The sequence below is a fragment of the Rhopalosiphum maidis genome, chromosome 1 (assembly GCF_003676215.2).
Source record: "Rhopalosiphum maidis isolate BTI-1 chromosome 1, ASM367621v3, whole genome shotgun sequence".
NCBI lineage: Eukaryota > Metazoa > Arthropoda > Insecta > Hemiptera > Aphididae > Rhopalosiphum > Rhopalosiphum maidis.
In genome coordinates this window covers 77023425-77041182 of record NC_040877.1, presented here as the reverse complement: position 1 = coordinate 77041182, position 17758 = coordinate 77023425, and the positions used below count along the sequence as shown (strand labels likewise).

Genomic DNA, 17758 nt, shown 5'->3' with positions numbered 1-17758 from the left:
ATTTGCTTTCTAAATGCAAAACACAAGAAATAGACTTATCAAATACAAATAAATATTAAAATATACTGTAAATGTTACTAAAAATAATAAAAACTCAACTTCTTAATGGTAGAAATATTCTGAAATACCTAATAAAAAACCTGAACTTAATAATAAAATATTCTATTTTTTGAAATTCAGAGCAATGTGATACATTAATTTACTTCAGTCAACAATTCATTATTTTATTAATAATATTTAAAAATTAAATAAACCCAATTAAAAGTAAAAAAGAAAACTAACTAATATATATTTATTGATTGACGATTTAAATATTATTTGAAGGATGATTTATTTTTATAAATTACAATACTTACTCCATAAAAATATATCATGTTTAACTTGTTTAAAAATAAAAGAAAAAGGGAAATAGAGGCAAGTGATGATAAAATAAGAATGATAAATAATTCAAAATTCAAAAAGAAGTTTTTATTCTTTAAGAAAAGTGTTTTACATGTTGTTAGACGTTAGACCAGTTAGGTGCAGAACCACCTCCCCAATTGGTATTGGCGGCACCAGTAGCTGGCGCAGCATTCCATTCTTCAGCCTAAAAATTAAAACAAATTGTAGCATAATACATAAAAATGGCTTTAAACATATTTAAAAAAATACAAACCGCCCAGTCAAGAGCAGGAGCAGCAGTAACTGGAGCCACTGCTAATGGTGGCACAGGAGTTCCATCTTCAGCCCAATTTTGTGGAGCAGTAGCTGCTAAAGCACCCTCATTCCAATCAGCAGCTGTATTAGATAATGAATAAGCTTCTTCTACACCAACAACTGTCTTAACAGTTGAAGCTGCAGGCAATGCTTCTTTGGCAGCAGCTTCTTCTTTTTCAACCTAAAAAATAAAATAATTAATATGCTTTTATTATTTACAAGTAGAATAACAAAAACAAAGACACTTACATCTTCAGGATCTCTGTAAAAGAACAAGTCAACAACAACATCCCATTTACCGTCACGAGGAATAGTTCCCCTAAGACGAAGAACTTCACGGGCCAAGAACCACCACATAAGTCCAATAGAATGAGGAGACTATAATAAACAGTAAATAAGAACTTATAATAGGATAAAATTAATTTAATTATATTATTTCTAAAACAATTGAATAAGTATAAATTACCTTATTATTACACGGAATGGCAATGTCAACATATCGTAACGGAGTATCTGCATTACATAAAGCAATAACTGGTATGTTAACATAAGAAGCTTCAGTGATTGGCTGATGATCAGTGACTGGATCGGTTACAACAAGTAGTCTAGGTTCACGGAAAGCAGCCTAAAATAAATATAAAATAATACATATATTTACACAAATATAGTGCATCTATACAAATATAACAATTTTAAATTATTTAAATATTATCAGTACACAAAAATTTATCAATCATTAATTTTCAGATTGACTGGGGTGTATAGTCATCATTTAAGTAACAAAAATATAAATTAATTTTCTTCAATATAGAAATAAAATCATAATAAGAACATTTTATATCAACTATTATTTTTTTTAAATACATATTTAAATACTTGTATAAAAAATATACTATCTATATCTGGATCCAATAAGTATACATGCCTAAAGAAAAACAATAGAATATGAGTTACCCACTGATGACACTTTCAATTTGATTTAGGCCGTTTTAATTTTTTTTTTCAACATAATAAATCTCTACACTATTTACGATTAAGTCACTAGGAGGGGAGGGCTACATGGAATTGTGAGGTGATAAGTTCTTGATGAGAGGATTTGAAGGTGTAAATTTAGCTATAACATATTTAATAAGAACATTTAGCTTTGCATTGCATTGTTTTAAATTTACAATCTATGTATAAGAATAATATGATTTGATAAATTTGCAGGAACATTACTAATTTTCATAAGATCATATTTAAAAAAAAAAACGAGTATCTTGTTTAGATTGCACATTTTTACATTTTTTTATGACTGAAGTCAGTTTGTCCAAATAGGTTTTGTACACAAGGAGTTACATACTCATATAGGAGACTTTGCTACCAATCAAATGTTAATGCATACATAGTCGATTGTTTAGGATAGTCTTATTTTTTTATATAAATATTAAACCCAAGTTAAGTGTTAATCAAGTGTAGACCAAGGTATTTTACTGTGGACGATGAAGGGATTGAGAGCCCATTATAAATTATTAAATCAAAAAACTTAATTTTCAAGATCATTTTCTATTTTATGAACATTACACTTAATACATTAAGAGGATGGACGTAGTGCTTGTATGTATTGTCTCCTTCTTACACACGTGCGACATACCAAATTTTTGTTTTAAAGTTTCAATATTGTGCTGTTATTTTTGATATTAAAGTGAACTTACCTATTATAAAATTCAAAGTTAAGATTATTATCTAGGGCCCCAGTAACTTTTTATTGATATTATTATTTTTAAGTAAGTTATAATCTATTTACTAACAACACAATAGTGAAACTTGTGAACAAAAATGTGTTATGTTGCACATGTGTAAGAAGAAAACAACATATATGGGGGGGGGGGTTCTACAACCTCTTGATAAAAATGTAAGAGCAAGTAATAGGGAAAATAAAAATAAATCAGAACTATGAAAATATATCAATCATTAATATTCAGATTGACTGGGGTGTATAGTCATCATTTAAGTATTTTAAGTATAAATAACCAATAATATTTAAATCAAATGAAAAATTTCATTCAAATTTAATGAATTTATTAGTTAAAACAAAGAAAACATTTAAAGCAATTATGCCAAAATAACTTTATTTTTCTATTATTAAGTTTAGTATCATATAGACTTAAATAATAAATACATACATCCAAAGAATTTAGATCAGAAACTACAGATTGATCAATCATTATAATTCAGATTGACTGGGGTATATTAAGTCATCATTTAAAACAATAGTATATTAAGTAATATACATACTGTAATACATACTAAGCCTTAGATGACTAAAAATGAAAATAGAAAAGTAAATTACATTTTATTATAATGCACTTATTTCCAGACATTGTTTGTGGGTATCTTGATAGGCACTGTTTAAATTTCTATAACAATTAAAGAAACTACTTAACATATCTTATGCTACAGATCATTTTTAGAAATAATCTATGTGTATATTAACAATACATAAAACAACACATAACATATTATTTAAACTAATGAAAAATAGTATACTGTTAAATGTTATCTAATATAGTCAGGTGGTATACATGCAATGTGTATAAAATTATTCAAAATGTGAATATATCCACTTTGGTGGATATTATGTATAAAATACACGGACATGTCAATATGAAACTTAAAGAAATTAGTTTGATCATATGTACTTATTAGTCAGTCATAGTAATTCAGATTGACTGGAGCGTACAAAAAAAAATCATATCAAACAATTAAAATTGAAAAATAAACCTTGGAAGTGTAAATAAAAATATACTATTTACTTGTATTTGATTAGTAAAAGCTCCAGGAGTGAAACGACCAGCAATTGGTGTGGCACCAGTGTAAGCTGCAAACTTTAATACAGCACGTTGTCCATAAGGCCTAGATGAAATTACGAAAATTTCTGATGGATGTTCAACAGCAACAATAGCCCTAGCTGCTAACAATAATTTCTCCCATGTCTTGTTCAAGTTGAAAATGTTTAATCCTAAAAGTAAAATCTTAATTAACATAGGGCTCTAAACACCTTGTTAAAATGTAATTTACCGCGGCTGTTTCTCTTATAAGCATATTGCTCCATTTGAAAGTTGACATTTTCAGCACCCAAGTGGGTGGTGGCAGCCAACATCTTGGTGACATCATCTTCTTTCAAGCCTAATACATCAAGTCCTCCCGACATGTTGCTGTTAGAAAAATTATAAAAATAATTTACTTTATTATACTAGTATGTAAGTAACCAAAAAGTATACATAAACATTCAACTGATATATGTATCTATCCAACTCAATTGATAAGTATTTAAAAAAACTATCACCTGAATATCTAATGGAAAATAATAAAATCTATAAGCTATCGTCCAGAAAATGAATTCAACCGAACTTCACAAAATTAATGAATGTGTAAACCTAACACAGGGTACAAACATAACCTCAAATAAAAATAGCATATTTTTAATAACTCATGTAGTTTAAAAGCAAGAATTCTCTAAAAAAAAATAACCAATAGAGACGAAAAAACCTAGTCAGAACAAATAAAATTCGCAGCAACTAAAAGTCTGATCAAGTTGAATTTATAGAATATGCCGCTTTACATGTGACCAAGAAATTGTCATGACGTAGAGCCAAGAGACAGTGGTTATTAAATTATCTTTAATCAACACAAATTCTCATAAATATAGTCTTGAAAAGTTGCAATAAATAAATATTAATAAAATTATACTTACAGTTAGTTAGACGTCTAATTCAACAAGTTTTATTAAAAAAATTAACAAGAAATATTAAGACTTGAAAAGAGTCAACGAAAAAGAATCATTTTACAGAACGAGAGCGCCGCGTGAATAGGCGGAGCATGCACGTACTGCACGTCTAATGCCGCAGTGCAGCCAATAGACGCATGTGCAAACCAAGAATTCTTATTTTTCAACAAAATAATTGAATTAGACATTTCAAGTTTCGAGAAAAAATTGATGGGATCAAAGACAGATTAGCAAAATAAATTGTTTTTTCTAGCATTATTTATATTTTATTGAGCAATTGCAGTATTGCTGCTATTGCCTATTTATACTATATTTGGTTTATTATACATATTTAATACTTAGATATTTGTATACACGATAATCAAACTATTCAAACTAAATTAGCGGGGAAAAAATTAATACTCTTAAAGTATTTGAATATTTTGAATACGACAATACGTTATTAGTTATTCGTAATCTGTATACATTTTCATCTGTTAATATGTAACTATACTGAAAAATAAATAATAATACAAAAAATAAAAGTAGCCAATTAATATTATTTACGTTTAAATGTGCAATCTTGTAAATAGAATCTTGTCCGTACTGAATAAAATATACAACTATTTAATGTACAAATCTGCGTTTCTAGAAAATAATAATTTTATACTTTGTAACATTCTATCATAAAAAAAAACAACAAATGATAAATATTAAATTCATCCCAAAAAACTTCAACAATTCAAAAATCCAATATTGTGTTATGATCATTAACATAGTCCCTGACAACCCCGAACGGGCGTTACAATTACTACAATAATGTATGATGACTAATATTCACGTGTCCAAATGTTCAATAAACATAGGTAGTTGTATAAACAGTATATCTAGTACCTACCTTATGGCTTATATCAACGGTATTCAAAAATCATGTTTCATATTTTCATTGAAGATTATTAATTAATAGCATAATATAGCAATAAATTAAAAATATATTTGATTAATTAATAAATATTTTATTTCAGAATTCAGACATTTATTTTAAGTATTCAATGCGTGTAATTACACTAATTATTATGGTAATAATATAATTATTATTATTGTTGTGCAGTTAAAATAATTAATAATAGTTATATTCGCACACAGATAAGCGATTAGTGCGGTAGATACTGTGTATAGTTGTGTGTAAATCTTGTAAATCACTATTATAAATTTAAAATAAGTATAAGTAAATAGTAACTTATAGGTAGTTATATAGACATCAATATTACAAACTATCAAAATATACGTGAGTAATCGTTTAATAATATTTTGTAACAACTCTTATGTTATTCATTTATTGTTAAATTAAAAAAATATATTATTTAACGATTTAATTTTACAGCAAGGAGACTGACTATTGTCTATTATACCGCGGAGGGCGAAACGACTCAACGAACAAACAATAATAATATATTAATACATTACACCTACATTAATATATTTTTATGTAATATAGTGTTTTGAAGAAGTAGTATACATTGTAAGTATTTGAACATGGTACAACGAGGTTTGTCACAAACCTGCAGATGATACCTATTACTATTATTATTATTATTATTATTATTATTATGCAATAAAATTATTATGTTTTCTTATCTAACCGAAATTGTTGTAATCAGTAATCACAAATTTCTCACAAAACAATTTGAATTTAAAACTGTGTTTAAAATAGTTTATTATTGTGTATAACTATTAATAAATACTATAATATACGAATTAAAATTATTAGAAATATACCACAGCAAGTTCGATGGTTCATACGTCCTATATCTTTTACAGGTATGTAAAATGAAATAATAAACTTTCATAAAAGATCATCCCCTGCAGGGATAAGTGTATCAGTTTCTATTGTATTGTTTACATAAAAAAAATGGTGGAAATAATCTACTACGTACAACAAATCATACGTTATAATGTAATTTTCTTACGTTTAAAATGTTTGGTGATTCTTGAATTTAGTTTGAGTTTTTTAAAAAAAATTTACCACACAAAATGCTTGTTAGACATAAAATTAAATTTTGCTTCACCAGAGTAGAATAATACTTGTTTCATTTTATTTTTACTTTTAATGTTAAAATATTTAGGTACTCTCATTGATTGTAAGAGCTCTATACTACATGACTGAAGATTTAAGTTTCACTCTAAGGCCTTCTTCTGGCCCATTTAAGAGTCCTAAAGAAATAGTAAAATTTTATAACGATTTTGACGGATGGCAAGAGTAAGTATACTAATATCATTTACAGATTATTATTATTATTTTTTAAATAAACATATACTTGTGTACAGAGTTTTGCCAAAGACAGATAACACCTATTCACCTGGATCTAAATACTACAAATATGAAGTATCTCCCGGCATACCTCTCATACCAAATATGTCAAGATTACCCCTTAAATCTTATGAGAAAACTCCTCTGAAACAAGATTTTTCTGAAGATCAATCATCTCATATCTTTAATTCTAGTCATATAAGTTTGTTTATTCTTTATTTAGTATTTATATGTAGTCATAAAATGTTAGGTAAATAAATATTTATTTTATTTTTAAATTTATATTTTACAGAAAAAAAATTATTTACATCTACAACTTATAAAAATTATAAAGTAACAAATCACAACGAAACAGAAATCGAAGAAACCTCAATTACTAATAAAAGAAAAGCTGTAACACTTATAAAACACGTGTCACATTCAGTTCAAATATTTATTAAATTCATAATTTCATATTTTATTTCTATTTCTACATTATCTGAAATACACGAGTCTGTAATGGGTAAAGTATAAAAATGTATTAATACATTTTTTTTTATTAATTTATGAATTAATTGTGTATTGTGTGGACCATTAGCTATTTGAGATAAAACAGTATAGTACAAATAAATTATTAAATTTTATGTTTATAAACATAAAAATATAAAATCTATAAAATATTTATTGTTATTTCTTAATAATTAGTAAGAATTATAAGATTATATGGGAATAAAAACAATTATTCAGTGATAACTTCATAAAAGTTTATTACATAAAGCATTATGTTATTTTTTTTAATGAATACTTAAATCTGTTGTTTAATAAGAATAATCAGATTCTTAAAAAAAAAAATTGTTGATTAATAATTTATTCACAGATATCTAAAATCATTTTCAGATTTTTTTTTTTTTTAGTATTAGTGAGTTGAAAGTTTTATTTTATTTAACATTTAAAAATGAAAATATTTTACATATTATTCTATAGTATTTAAATAATACAACTTAGATTTTTTTTAAGAAATACATTTAACACATCTATTTTATTTTGAATATTTCTTTATTTTAACTCTAATACAAAACTATTCAAACATTGTTTGATTATAAATTTATTATTTATTAGTAAAGATTAGTGTAGTATTTTAACTATATGATCTTCTTTAATACTAATTTATTTAATTAAATGTATTATTGACTTATAATTTCAGAGATTGGTTCCAATATAATTAATACCACTATTCGGAAGTTAACAAATTGGGTGCATTTGGCCACTATTACTATGGTGCACTACGATTTGATCATAATCACAACTATACGAAAAATAATTGAACATTATTTTGGACATACCAGAATAAACCAGCTAATGATATCTATCTTAATTTCAGCATTGATAATATTTTTAACTGGTACTGATGCATATATTTTATTATATGATTATACATTTTTTTTAATATATAAAAATGTTAAAACATTATTAATAAATAATATTATTATTTGTGGTTTTCATAGTTGGTGTTTTAAATTACATGACACCTTTAGAAATTCCAGTATGGCAAGATTCTTGGACTCATTTTCTTTTATCACCGTTTATTAGTATACTCAATTTGATTACATCAATTTTTCAAGTGTTCTCTTCTACTTTTCATTTTGTATTGGATTTAGTAATAATGGTGTTTGCTTCAACAATGGTTGCATTACAATTATTTGGGCAATTATTTTTTAATGTATGCAACACATAATTGCATAGCCTATTAAATATTTTAAAATGTTGATTATTTTATGTTCAGGTTTTTCGTAATATTAATACTGTTGTGGACTCTGCCTCTCAAATCCATACTATTCCTGTTGAACAAAATCAAGGATTTTTAGCATTTGATTATAATCTGTTAGCTAGAAAAATTATAGCTTCTGAAGAATTTCAACATGTACTTATTAATCAATTAAATATTTCACAGTCAAATTTAGTAAAATTACATGATCAAGAATTTCAACAAATATTAAAAAACCAATTAGAAAAACTGAACTCTGAGAACTTAAATTGGATTAATGTAAATTTATGTTATGTTTACTTGTAAAGTAATTGAATCATTTATTGTATATATATATATAAATATAAAATTATTTGATTTAGAATCAATTAAACAACCAAAAGATTACACTAAACAATGTTAAGAATGAAATTGCTGGTCAAGAAAAAGAAACGATTCAATTAATGGAAAAAAAAATTTCAGAACTACAAAATATTGTATCAAACTTAATTAATAGCTTTGAAGATTACAAATCCAAACCAGGTAAATAGCATGGCATAATTAACAATGTTTACTGTTTAGTATGCTCAATCAGACTTTTGATTACTTATGTGTATAAACCATTTTTTATAAATTAAATATGAAGATATTTAAAATGTATTTTCATACTTTTAATTAGCCGTATTAAAAACAAATACTGAATCTGTATCAAAAGAATCTTGTTCTAAAAATGATTGGAATTCAATTGTCAATTATATTGAGCAGTATGTCAACATAACAATGAAATCTACATTAAGTGTTTATGATGCTGATAAAACAGGAATGGTTGATTACGCTCTAGAATCTGCTGGTGAAAATTAAATTTTTATTATTTAAAATTTTACTTTGTTTAATATTAACTAAGGTGGACGTTTTAATCATGAATTTTAGGTGCTACAGTGCTAGGGACTCGTTGTACTCAAACTAAGCCCTCGACAGCAGCATTAACAATGTTTGGGATACCTTTATGGTTTATATCAAATGGTCCGAGACTGGCTATTCAGGTATCTAAACTCATCATATGTTACTTTAACGAGAGAATCAGAAAAATAATAAAAAATGTCTAAAAACCAAATTATAAATCAATATTCTTATAAAAATGGCATATTATTTATCATTGTTTATAGGAATAAATCTCTTATGTGAAAAATTAACAAATTAAAGTTTTAATATTACTGGATTTAAAAAAAATTTAGCTTTAATATGATTATAATTTCCATGTGGTTAATAAAAATCTCCTTAGTGACAATTTTTTTATTTATAAGTTATAACTTTAAATATCATTAAAAATAAAGTTAATGTTATTATGACAGAATTGAAAAAAGTATATATTTATTTCTCGAATAATCTGATAAATTTTTTAATTAAATTGAATAAGTTTTGTTTCTACTGAAAAGTAGCATATTTTCACATAGACCATTTATTCCCATGATCAGTGCTATAGTTTATTACAGTTTCTACTTCATGGTTATCTTTAAGATCTAGTGTAGAATTTAAAGGCCATTTTGATATTTTGATATCAGTTTTTAAATTGTTGCTGTGCCTATACTACATAAGTCTCTAGAATTCCCTCCCCTCCCCCATGAAGAGCATTGCAATGCTCATCATCTTCGTAAATTCTGAACACATTGTCTTATAAATCTGATCTTTCTTTTTACGATTATTTATTTTCAAATTAAGTTAAACATTTTATTATTATGTTTAATGTTCACTCTTAAGTATTTTAAAAAATATATTAAAACTGTTTTGAAATTCTATTTATATTGTTATAATGATGTGATGTTTGCATAAATCTTACTAAAGTACAAGATAACATATTATAATTAGTGTTCATAAAAATCCATTTTGTGGTGTTATTAGTTTTAATTTTAAAGTGAGTTGACCTATTATAAAATTCAAAGGTAAAAATATTATCTGTACTTCTTTGTATTTATTTCAAATCAAGTTATGGGCATTTTTAAATTGTAATATTCATACCTTTAAATTTATTTTAGTTAATTAATTATAACGCTAAAACGCGCAACACAAGGTTGATTCTACTTAAATAAATTAGCTATGTTATATGTTTATTGGGATTATATAACACATCACAATCTTTAATATTAACAAAAAATATAAATATTTTTTAAATCATTATTTCTATATTATACAACTGTTAGTGTACAAAGTTAATAACTAATACTTATACATTCTTACATTACAAATATATTAATTAATATACTATATTAAAATATTTTCATTGTTTTTAAAATTTAGCCTAGGTGTTAATCCTGGTCAATGTTGGGCATTCATTGGTGCTAAGGGTTTTTTGGTGTTGAAGTTGTCAAAAACTATACATGTAACTGGTTTTACCATAGAACATTTACCAAAATCACTTTCAGAAGATGGTCATATAAGATCTGCCCCAAAAGATTTCAGTGTTTGGGTTAGTATTTTAACTCTTATAGTTTCAAATGCATTTTTTTATTTAATTTTAATACTATCATTGTTTTTTTTGTCATATATGACAGGGATTAAAACATGAATCGGATTCAAATGGTAAACTGTTGGGTAAATATCAGTTTACTGTCGATGGGCCTAGTTTACAATATTTTAATGCTGAGGTGAGCAATAAATTGTATTAACATATTTTTTTTTTTTGTGTAAACAATTTTAATTTCATGTTGTAGGGGACAGATAATATTTACCCCATTGTAGAACTAAGAATAGAATCAAATCACGGACATGATGAGTATACATGTTTATATCGTATCAGGGTTCACGGAGAGCTGGCTGTTTAATGGTACTTAATGAATGTAGTCAAGAGGTTTATTTATAAGTACAAAGTTAACAAACATTTATACTTTATTTAATTGGTTACCACTAGCCTTCAGTTAAAACAAAAATAAAAAATAAGTATATTAATATTTTTTATCACCAAAGATTGAAAGTTAATTTTTAATTTATTTTCACGCCATTGCAATTAAAAGCTTTTGTGTTAAATATAATAAATGTTTGAATTATTTATATCTTATTTTACGTTTAGATAATGATTTATTTTCTTTTTAATTTTGTATTTACATTTTTTGATTTTTATGTTCATGATTATAAAGCCATACAATTTTATATTTTTGCATAAATTAATTGTATAAAGTTTAAATTAATATATTTCTTATGTTTAAATGTGTACAATTTAAATCACTATTGTAGTGTTGTGTGTTATGAATTATTATCATATTTTATTTTAAATTTTAAATCTATTGTTAAATGTAAGAAAAACAGAATATTGATTATTTTTATTATAATTAAAAAAAATTATGTAAATCAATCAGCACATTGTAAAGTCAAGTTATAATAATTATAAGATTTTTAAGAAAAAAAAAACGATTTTAGTATAAATTTGTATGGATTAATTAAAACATTATGAGTACCTTATAATAATGTTAGCTATATATAAACTCTACTTAAAAAATTCATAACATTTACTGCAAATAATGTTATGTCAGAAGTTTTAATCTAATAACTTGTCGTTGTCAGATATAATAGAGTTGAAACTTTTCAATTTCAATGTTTAATAATCATAAACTTGTGCTAAATGGTTAAAGAATATTTAGTTGTTTCTATCCATTTAACTTCACAATATCAAATCCTCATTTTATATGTAGCCAAATTGTTAAAATAACAAATTAGGCAAGCTCTGAAAAAATAAATAATAATTGAGAATCACAATATTAATATTGCATTCTTTGTTAAATATTAACAAAAGTTATAATATTTAAATAATCACCTATATGGGAAAAAACAAATAAAATGTTAGGTTCATTAATTGTTTTTAAATTTAAAACATATATGAAAGACAAAAATGGTCTTAGCATAGGTTACATAGCTATCATATGTATATTGCTTAAACCTTAAAAATATTTTTATGTTAGCTAAAATACTATAAGTAATAATTTTAACTGCTATTTAATCTAGTGCTATCAAATCAAACCAAAATTAAAGGTAAGAATATTATCTAGAAAATGTCATATGTTTTTATTGATATTATAATTTTAAAGCTGTGTAAAATATTACAACTTTAAAATTATAATACCAATAATAGCATATGCCATTTTCTAGATAATATTTTTACCTTTAAATTTGATAATAGGTAAATTTACTTTAATATTAAACCTAACATCACAAAATGTGTTCTGCAGAACTAAAATTTGCTATGAACTACATTAGTGAGACAGAGAAAACACATGCGGGTATAACGTCCTCTTAAGTCAGACGAACGTACGATCATGAATCATATAACTCGTATAAGTATCAAGTCGAAAGAAAAGTTTTCTTTAGACTTGAGTACGCAGTAAACTGGTTTTAAACCGGGCAAAAACTATACAGAACAGGTATTAAATCTGTGTCAACATATAGAAGATGACTAAGAAAACAAAAAAGTAACAGGGGTGGTTTTTGTAGATCTATCCGCAGTGTACAATACAGTGAACCATAATCTACTTAAAAAGATATACAAATGCACAAATGACTGGCTTTTTATCCGAATAACATCCTCTATGTTACACAACCAGCGTTTTACAGTCACACTAAACTCCAAACTGAGTAGATGGAGAAACCAGAGAAATAACTTACCCCAAGGTAACTAGTGTATTAGCGCCAGTGTTATTTAATATATACACCAATATACACCAACCCGCCATCATTAAAGAAACAAAACATTACTTATATGCAAACGACTTGGCCCTAGCAGCGCATGACACAACCTTGTCGAAATTTAGTATTTATTATTACATTCAAGGCGTATTTATGGTGACTGAGGGGGCTTCAGCCTCCCCTCCCTCCCCGAAATCCAGGAAATATTTATTAAGTCTGCTTATTATGTCCTATCATATGTAAATTGTAGAAGTTCAATATAGATAATTAAATATACCTCAAAAAAAAAAAAAAATTTTTTTTCTTTTTCAAGACTTCAAGAATTATCAAATTATTACATAAAAAACCAACTAAGACCCAATCTAGATAAGACACAGATATGCAGTTTCCATCTCCAAAACCGCAAGGTAAAGAGAACTAAAAGTTGAATGGCTTGGAAAACTACTGGGAAACAGGTACAGAAAACCCAGATTACCTATAGGGGCTTATACTGGGCAAAACTCCCAAATTCAAAAAGCAGTGTAAGAAAACTAAAATGAAAGTTGAAGCAAGAAACAATATTTAATACGAAAACTAGCACTTTGTTTCTCTGTTGGCGAGTATGCTAGCCCAGTATGGGATCAATCTAAACGTACAAAACATATTGACACGGCCCTAAATGAGACCTGTCACCTGTAAGCGAATATCTTACACCAACGCCACTTAAATATATACATCCGTTTACCATTAGCAGGGATAGCTCCACTAAGAATACCAGCAAAAAAATGTTGTGCACTTTCTGTTACCTCTGTTTTATTTATATATCGACTATCAGTGGATGTTTGTAACACACAATTTGTTTGGAAAAAAACAATATTACAATGCAAAAATATATGAAAAAAATTAATAATTAAATCTTTACAGATAACATATCCGCATAAGAGTCCTTGAAAAAGTATTTTATTTTAAATTTCAATCTATAATGAATAATTTGAAAATACATTAACAAAAAAGCAATTAATACATTTTTATTATAAAATATTAATAACAATAATAATAAATCAATGAAAAAAATCCATTATTTGTTAATTATTGTTACACATCATTAACATATTTTCAGTGTTCCAACTTTGACTTTTGATGAAGTGATTTATCTCAAAAATGAGCAAACACGGGCAGTGTTGTTTTATATATATTATTATAAGTTATAATATTGTTCATCGTATGTATTATGTAAAAAATGTTTACAACTCGTTACACTTAGAAACAAAATTATATTTTAAAATCAATACTCTAATCAGTCAAAATTAGAATAGTACAAAGTAAACTGAGTGGGGTTATTAGTGAATAATTGATTTCACTACATTTTGATAATTCACTAACTTGAAACCTTATTTATTTAAACATACACAATAACAATTTGTACTTGTGTTAGATAACTAAAAAGAAAAAAAACATTAAACATATTAAAGTTGACTACAAAAGTTCGCTTTGAGCAAAAAAAAAAAAAGAAAAAATTATATTTATATAGAAATATATAAATAAAATAATAAAACAGAAAATAAATAAGTCTGTTTATCGTTGTTTTTCTTTGCGGTTATTTTTCTTCGGCAAACTTATAACAGATTCTGGTTTTGATGTACCAATGTATAAATCATATATAATTGGTACAAACTAAAATCAAAATAATTGATAATTTATTAGGATTAATATCAACAAGTTTATTTCTATGCAATTCTTACCTGAATAAAGAAGTAGACTATTGTCAAGTAAACAGCTATTGCTAGAGTAAGAATGAGATCAAACACAGCAGGTTTAACACTAAAAATATTTACAACAAATTATCATACATTTATCAGTTATACAAGACATAATTAATTTGCATAAATCAAATCATTTTATAATATTTTACTAACCTGTAAACTTGTAAAGTAGCCCTGGTAACTGTATAGAATGAAAACTGTGGATCAACCTTGTCTGCAATCAGATGAGACACATTAACATCCTTTAAATATTTACTCATCAATGAAAATAAATTATCAACTAATGGATGGTTTTTTTGAGCTATTATTTGTGTGGATCTAGGCTGTAAAACTAATAAATCCAATGAGGTACGCAACGATTCAAAATCAACATTCTGAAAAAAAAATGAATTAATGTAGATACATATAATTAATAGATACTTCACAATAGCATATTATATTATTTACTATTTATTATTGCAAACAAAATTCACAATCAAAATAGTTAATAGAACTCACAACTTTGGGTGTTTCAGATGTATTATAATCATACAGATGAGCAACTAAAGTCTTAACTATAATCTGAGCATTACGATACACAATTTTTGAATCTAATGTTTCGCTTGTATCCAAAATTGATCTTCTTGAACTGTTTTTGTGACTCTGTTAATAAATTAATTATTATGCAAATATTTCAATTATTAACTAAAATAGAAGTATAATACTTTTAAACTAGATAGAGTGAAAGCAGGCAACCTTCTTATACTGTATCTTTCATGTTCCCAAGCAAGTGTATCACTGCCTAGATTTATCTTTTTATGAATGATTTTCAGTCCATTTTCTCCTAAATTATTATTAAGTTCCTAGAATAGTAAAAAATAAGTAAACATAATAATAACAAAATATAGGCATACAATAAAATAAATTACATTCATAAAATTTCCCATTTTGCTCTCATCTTTTGGTGGTTTTGAAACATGAGCATAAATATTCTTATCGCTACCCAATGAGTCTAAACATAATACAAATGACACATCCTAAAACATAAACAATATTTTTTATTAATTAAAATATTTTAATAAGTAATTTAAATATTTATAATTACTTGTAATGTATTGGATTTCTCCATTTGTTGTTCAATCCAGTTTTTAGATCCTAGATAGTTAAGCTTACCACCACCACTTAAAATAAACATGACATTATACTTGGGTCGATTTTTTTCTGCATAGACTCGACTAAGCATTTTGGCCAAAAGTAAAAGTATAGCAGCTCCTGAACCATTACTGTCAGCACCGTATGATAACTCCTAGATTAAATCATCATTCATGTACAACATTTTACATGGAGATATTTGATATTTATTTATTTATTATTATAAATAATATATGTATTTAATATATTCAACATTAAATACTGATTGCTCACCGGCGCCAAACCAAAACTGTCATAATGAGCAACAATCAAAATACTGGGTAACTTATCTTGAAATCCATATCCAATCAATTGACCCTGATAAAATACATACTTTTAAGTCTAATAAAATTGTTTATGTAAAACCAAATGTACACATTGAATAGTTTACCTGTATTGTTGATATGGCAATATTCTGTTGCAAAATGGGTTTATTAGCTGATACTACTATTTGATATCCGTTTGCAGAAACAGAATTAATGAAAGCTAACAAAAAAAAAATTTATATATATATAGTATTTAGAAATTATAATTTAAAATTATTTCATGTTCGGCACCTTTAGCTGCAGAACTTGCATTTTCGTCTATAATTTTACTATCAGCCAAATCGTTCATTAGGTTGTTGACTTCGCTAGACCAATTTATCATGTATATTGGTATGACAGTATCAGACAATAAAATTGCCTGTTCTATTTCTAGCATTCTCTGGAAAAAAGTATTATAATTTATACATAAATTTCCATTTTAAAAACATATAAAAGACTTGGACTAAAAATAAAAATATAGAGTGAAGTAAACCATACAATTTGTGATGCTAACAAATAGTCCTTATTCTATTGACTAGGTACCTAATAAGTAATGAAACAATGAAAGGAATAACTTTAAGACAATATCTCACATTCTGTTGCTCTCGAGTATGCGGTGAAGGCGGTACGACCAGAACTAATGCACCTGATCCGGACGCTATTTGTTCATACGCTTCTGTTGTAAAATTGTCCATCAGTACAAACACACAATGCCTGGACCGACTGCTCCAAGTTTTCAGTGATCTAGCCTCCAAATTGATTATACTGCTTTTAGAACCTGTTGGAGAAAATGAATGGAATTAGAATCATCGAACTGACTAACGTTTCGCAATCGAGACTTTAGCATTTTACCGTATGTGGTGCCTTGCAGACTGTACTGTTGGGCGCGGTACACAGTAAACTCGTGCGCCGCATTCGCTGGGCTCACCGGACTCATGACCAACAGCAACGGGATGGCGATCAACAGATACATTGGAAAGCCGGTTTTTAGTATTTCAGAAAACTCGTCAGATTCCCCCAACATCGTTGTTCTTCTAATATTTTATAATACTTGTTAATTAGATATTTAAGTGTTCGGCGAGGAAAAATAAACAATAATACTCTTTGGTAAGTAGGTACCTAACGTGGGCAATAGAAAAATAACTTTTTTTAAATAACAATCAAAACGGAAGGTGAATTGGTACAATTGACGACGGAAAAACTAATGAAATTGAACCGAAAAACTCGATTCGACGAGTCGTGAAACACGCCGGTGAACGGTACTGCTACTTCGTACTCGTTTTCGACATGTACGCGGAGAATGTAGATAACTCGCTGCTGCACCCGTTGGATTGTGCCTTATCACCCTCAGATAATGGATTCACGCGTTCGTTGGGTTGCCTATGTACGATA

At 26.5% G+C, this 17758-nt stretch overlaps 3 protein-coding genes across 5 annotated transcripts; 1 reads left to right on the top strand and 2 right to left on the bottom strand.

Annotated features, from left to right (window-relative positions):
* Positions 1-445: 445 nt before the first annotated feature.
* LOC113556631 (40S ribosomal protein SA) lies at positions 446-4572 on the bottom strand. 2 transcript variants are annotated; one of them, XM_026961699.1, is made up of 7 exons: positions 4433-4572; positions 3757-3893; positions 3492-3697; positions 1163-1321; positions 946-1074; positions 656-877; positions 446-586 (listed from the first exon to the last, which is right to left on the bottom strand). In XM_026961699.1, the coding sequence occupies exons 2-7, from the start codon at positions 3887-3889 to the stop codon at positions 500-502; spliced, it is 936 nt and encodes a 311-aa protein (XP_026817500.1). In that variant the 5' UTR covers positions 3890-3893; positions 4433-4572; the 3' UTR covers positions 446-499. The 2 variants fall into 2 exon arrangements, with proteins under 2 accessions (XP_026817500.1, XP_026817501.1); XM_026961700.1 differs by lacking the exon at positions 4433-4572 and adding an exon at positions 4025-4043.
* Positions 4573-6105: 1533 nt separating this feature from the next.
* Positions 6106-11570, top strand: LOC113557198 (SUN domain-containing protein 1-like). 2 transcript variants are annotated; one of them, XM_026962578.2, is made up of 13 exons: positions 6106-6265; positions 6571-6704; positions 6773-6957; positions 7048-7257; positions 7939-8136; positions 8240-8454; positions 8518-8778; positions 8862-9021; positions 9158-9328; positions 9409-9522; positions 10776-10942; positions 11028-11120; positions 11187-11570. In XM_026962578.2, exons 2-13 carry the CDS (start codon positions 6604-6606, stop codon positions 11295-11297), a joined length of 1986 nt encoding a protein of 661 aa, XP_026818379.1. In that variant the 5' UTR covers positions 6106-6265; positions 6571-6603; the 3' UTR covers positions 11298-11570. The 2 variants fall into 2 exon arrangements, with proteins under 2 accessions (XP_026818379.1, XP_026818378.1); XM_026962577.2 differs by lacking the exons at positions 11028-11120; positions 11187-11570 and having other exon boundaries at positions 9409-9521; positions 10774-10931.
* Positions 11571-14382: 2812 nt separating this feature from the next.
* Positions 14383-17664, bottom strand: LOC113556634 (nicalin-1). Its single transcript, XM_026961707.2, has 13 exons — positions 17486-17664; positions 17219-17400; positions 16960-17144; positions 16619-16766; positions 16453-16547; positions 16296-16379; positions 15976-16176; positions 15800-15907; positions 15596-15733; positions 15390-15533; positions 15045-15265; positions 14871-14949; positions 14383-14802 (listed from the first exon to the last, which is right to left on the bottom strand). Exons 2-13 carry the CDS (start codon positions 17388-17390, stop codon positions 14704-14706), a joined length of 1674 nt encoding a protein of 557 aa, XP_026817508.1. The 5' UTR covers positions 17391-17400; positions 17486-17664; the 3' UTR covers positions 14383-14703.
* Positions 17665-17758: the final 94 nt, after the last annotated feature.

Coding starts and splice junctions, on each gene's coding strand:
- LOC113556634 (XM_026961707.2), bottom strand. CDS start 17,390: ATGTTGGGGGAATCTGACGAGTTTTCTGAAATACTAAAAACCGGCTTT. Junction 16,548..16,618: donor TGCAAGTTCTGCAGCTAAAG/GTGCCGAACATG, acceptor TTTTTTTGTTAG/CTTTCATTAATTCTGTTTCT. Junction 15,266..15,389: donor CATCTGAAACACCCAAAGTT/GTGAGTTCTATT, acceptor TTTTTTTTTCAG/AATGTTGATTTTGAATCGTT.
- LOC113556631 (XM_026961699.1), bottom strand. CDS start 3,889: ATGTCGGGAGGACTTGATGTATTAGGCTTGAAAGAAGATGATGTCACC. Junction 1,075..1,162: donor CCATTCCGTGTAATAATAAG/GTAATTTATACT, acceptor TGTTTATTATAG/TCTCCTCATTCTATTGGACT. Junction 878..945: donor TTTACAGAGATCCTGAAGAT/GTAAGTGTCTTT, acceptor TTTATTTTTTAG/GTTGAAAAAGAAGAAGCTGC.
- LOC113557198 (XM_026962578.2), top strand. CDS start 6,604: ATGACTGAAGATTTAAGTTTCACTCTAAGGCCTTCTTCTGGCCCATTT. Junction 9,523..10,775: donor TCCGAGACTGGCTATTCAGG/TATCTAAACTCA, acceptor TAAAATTTAGCC/TAGGTGTTAATCCTGGTCAA. Junction 11,121..11,186: donor TACAATATTTTAATGCTGAG/GTGAGCAATAAA, acceptor TTCATGTTGTAG/GGGACAGATAATATTTACCC.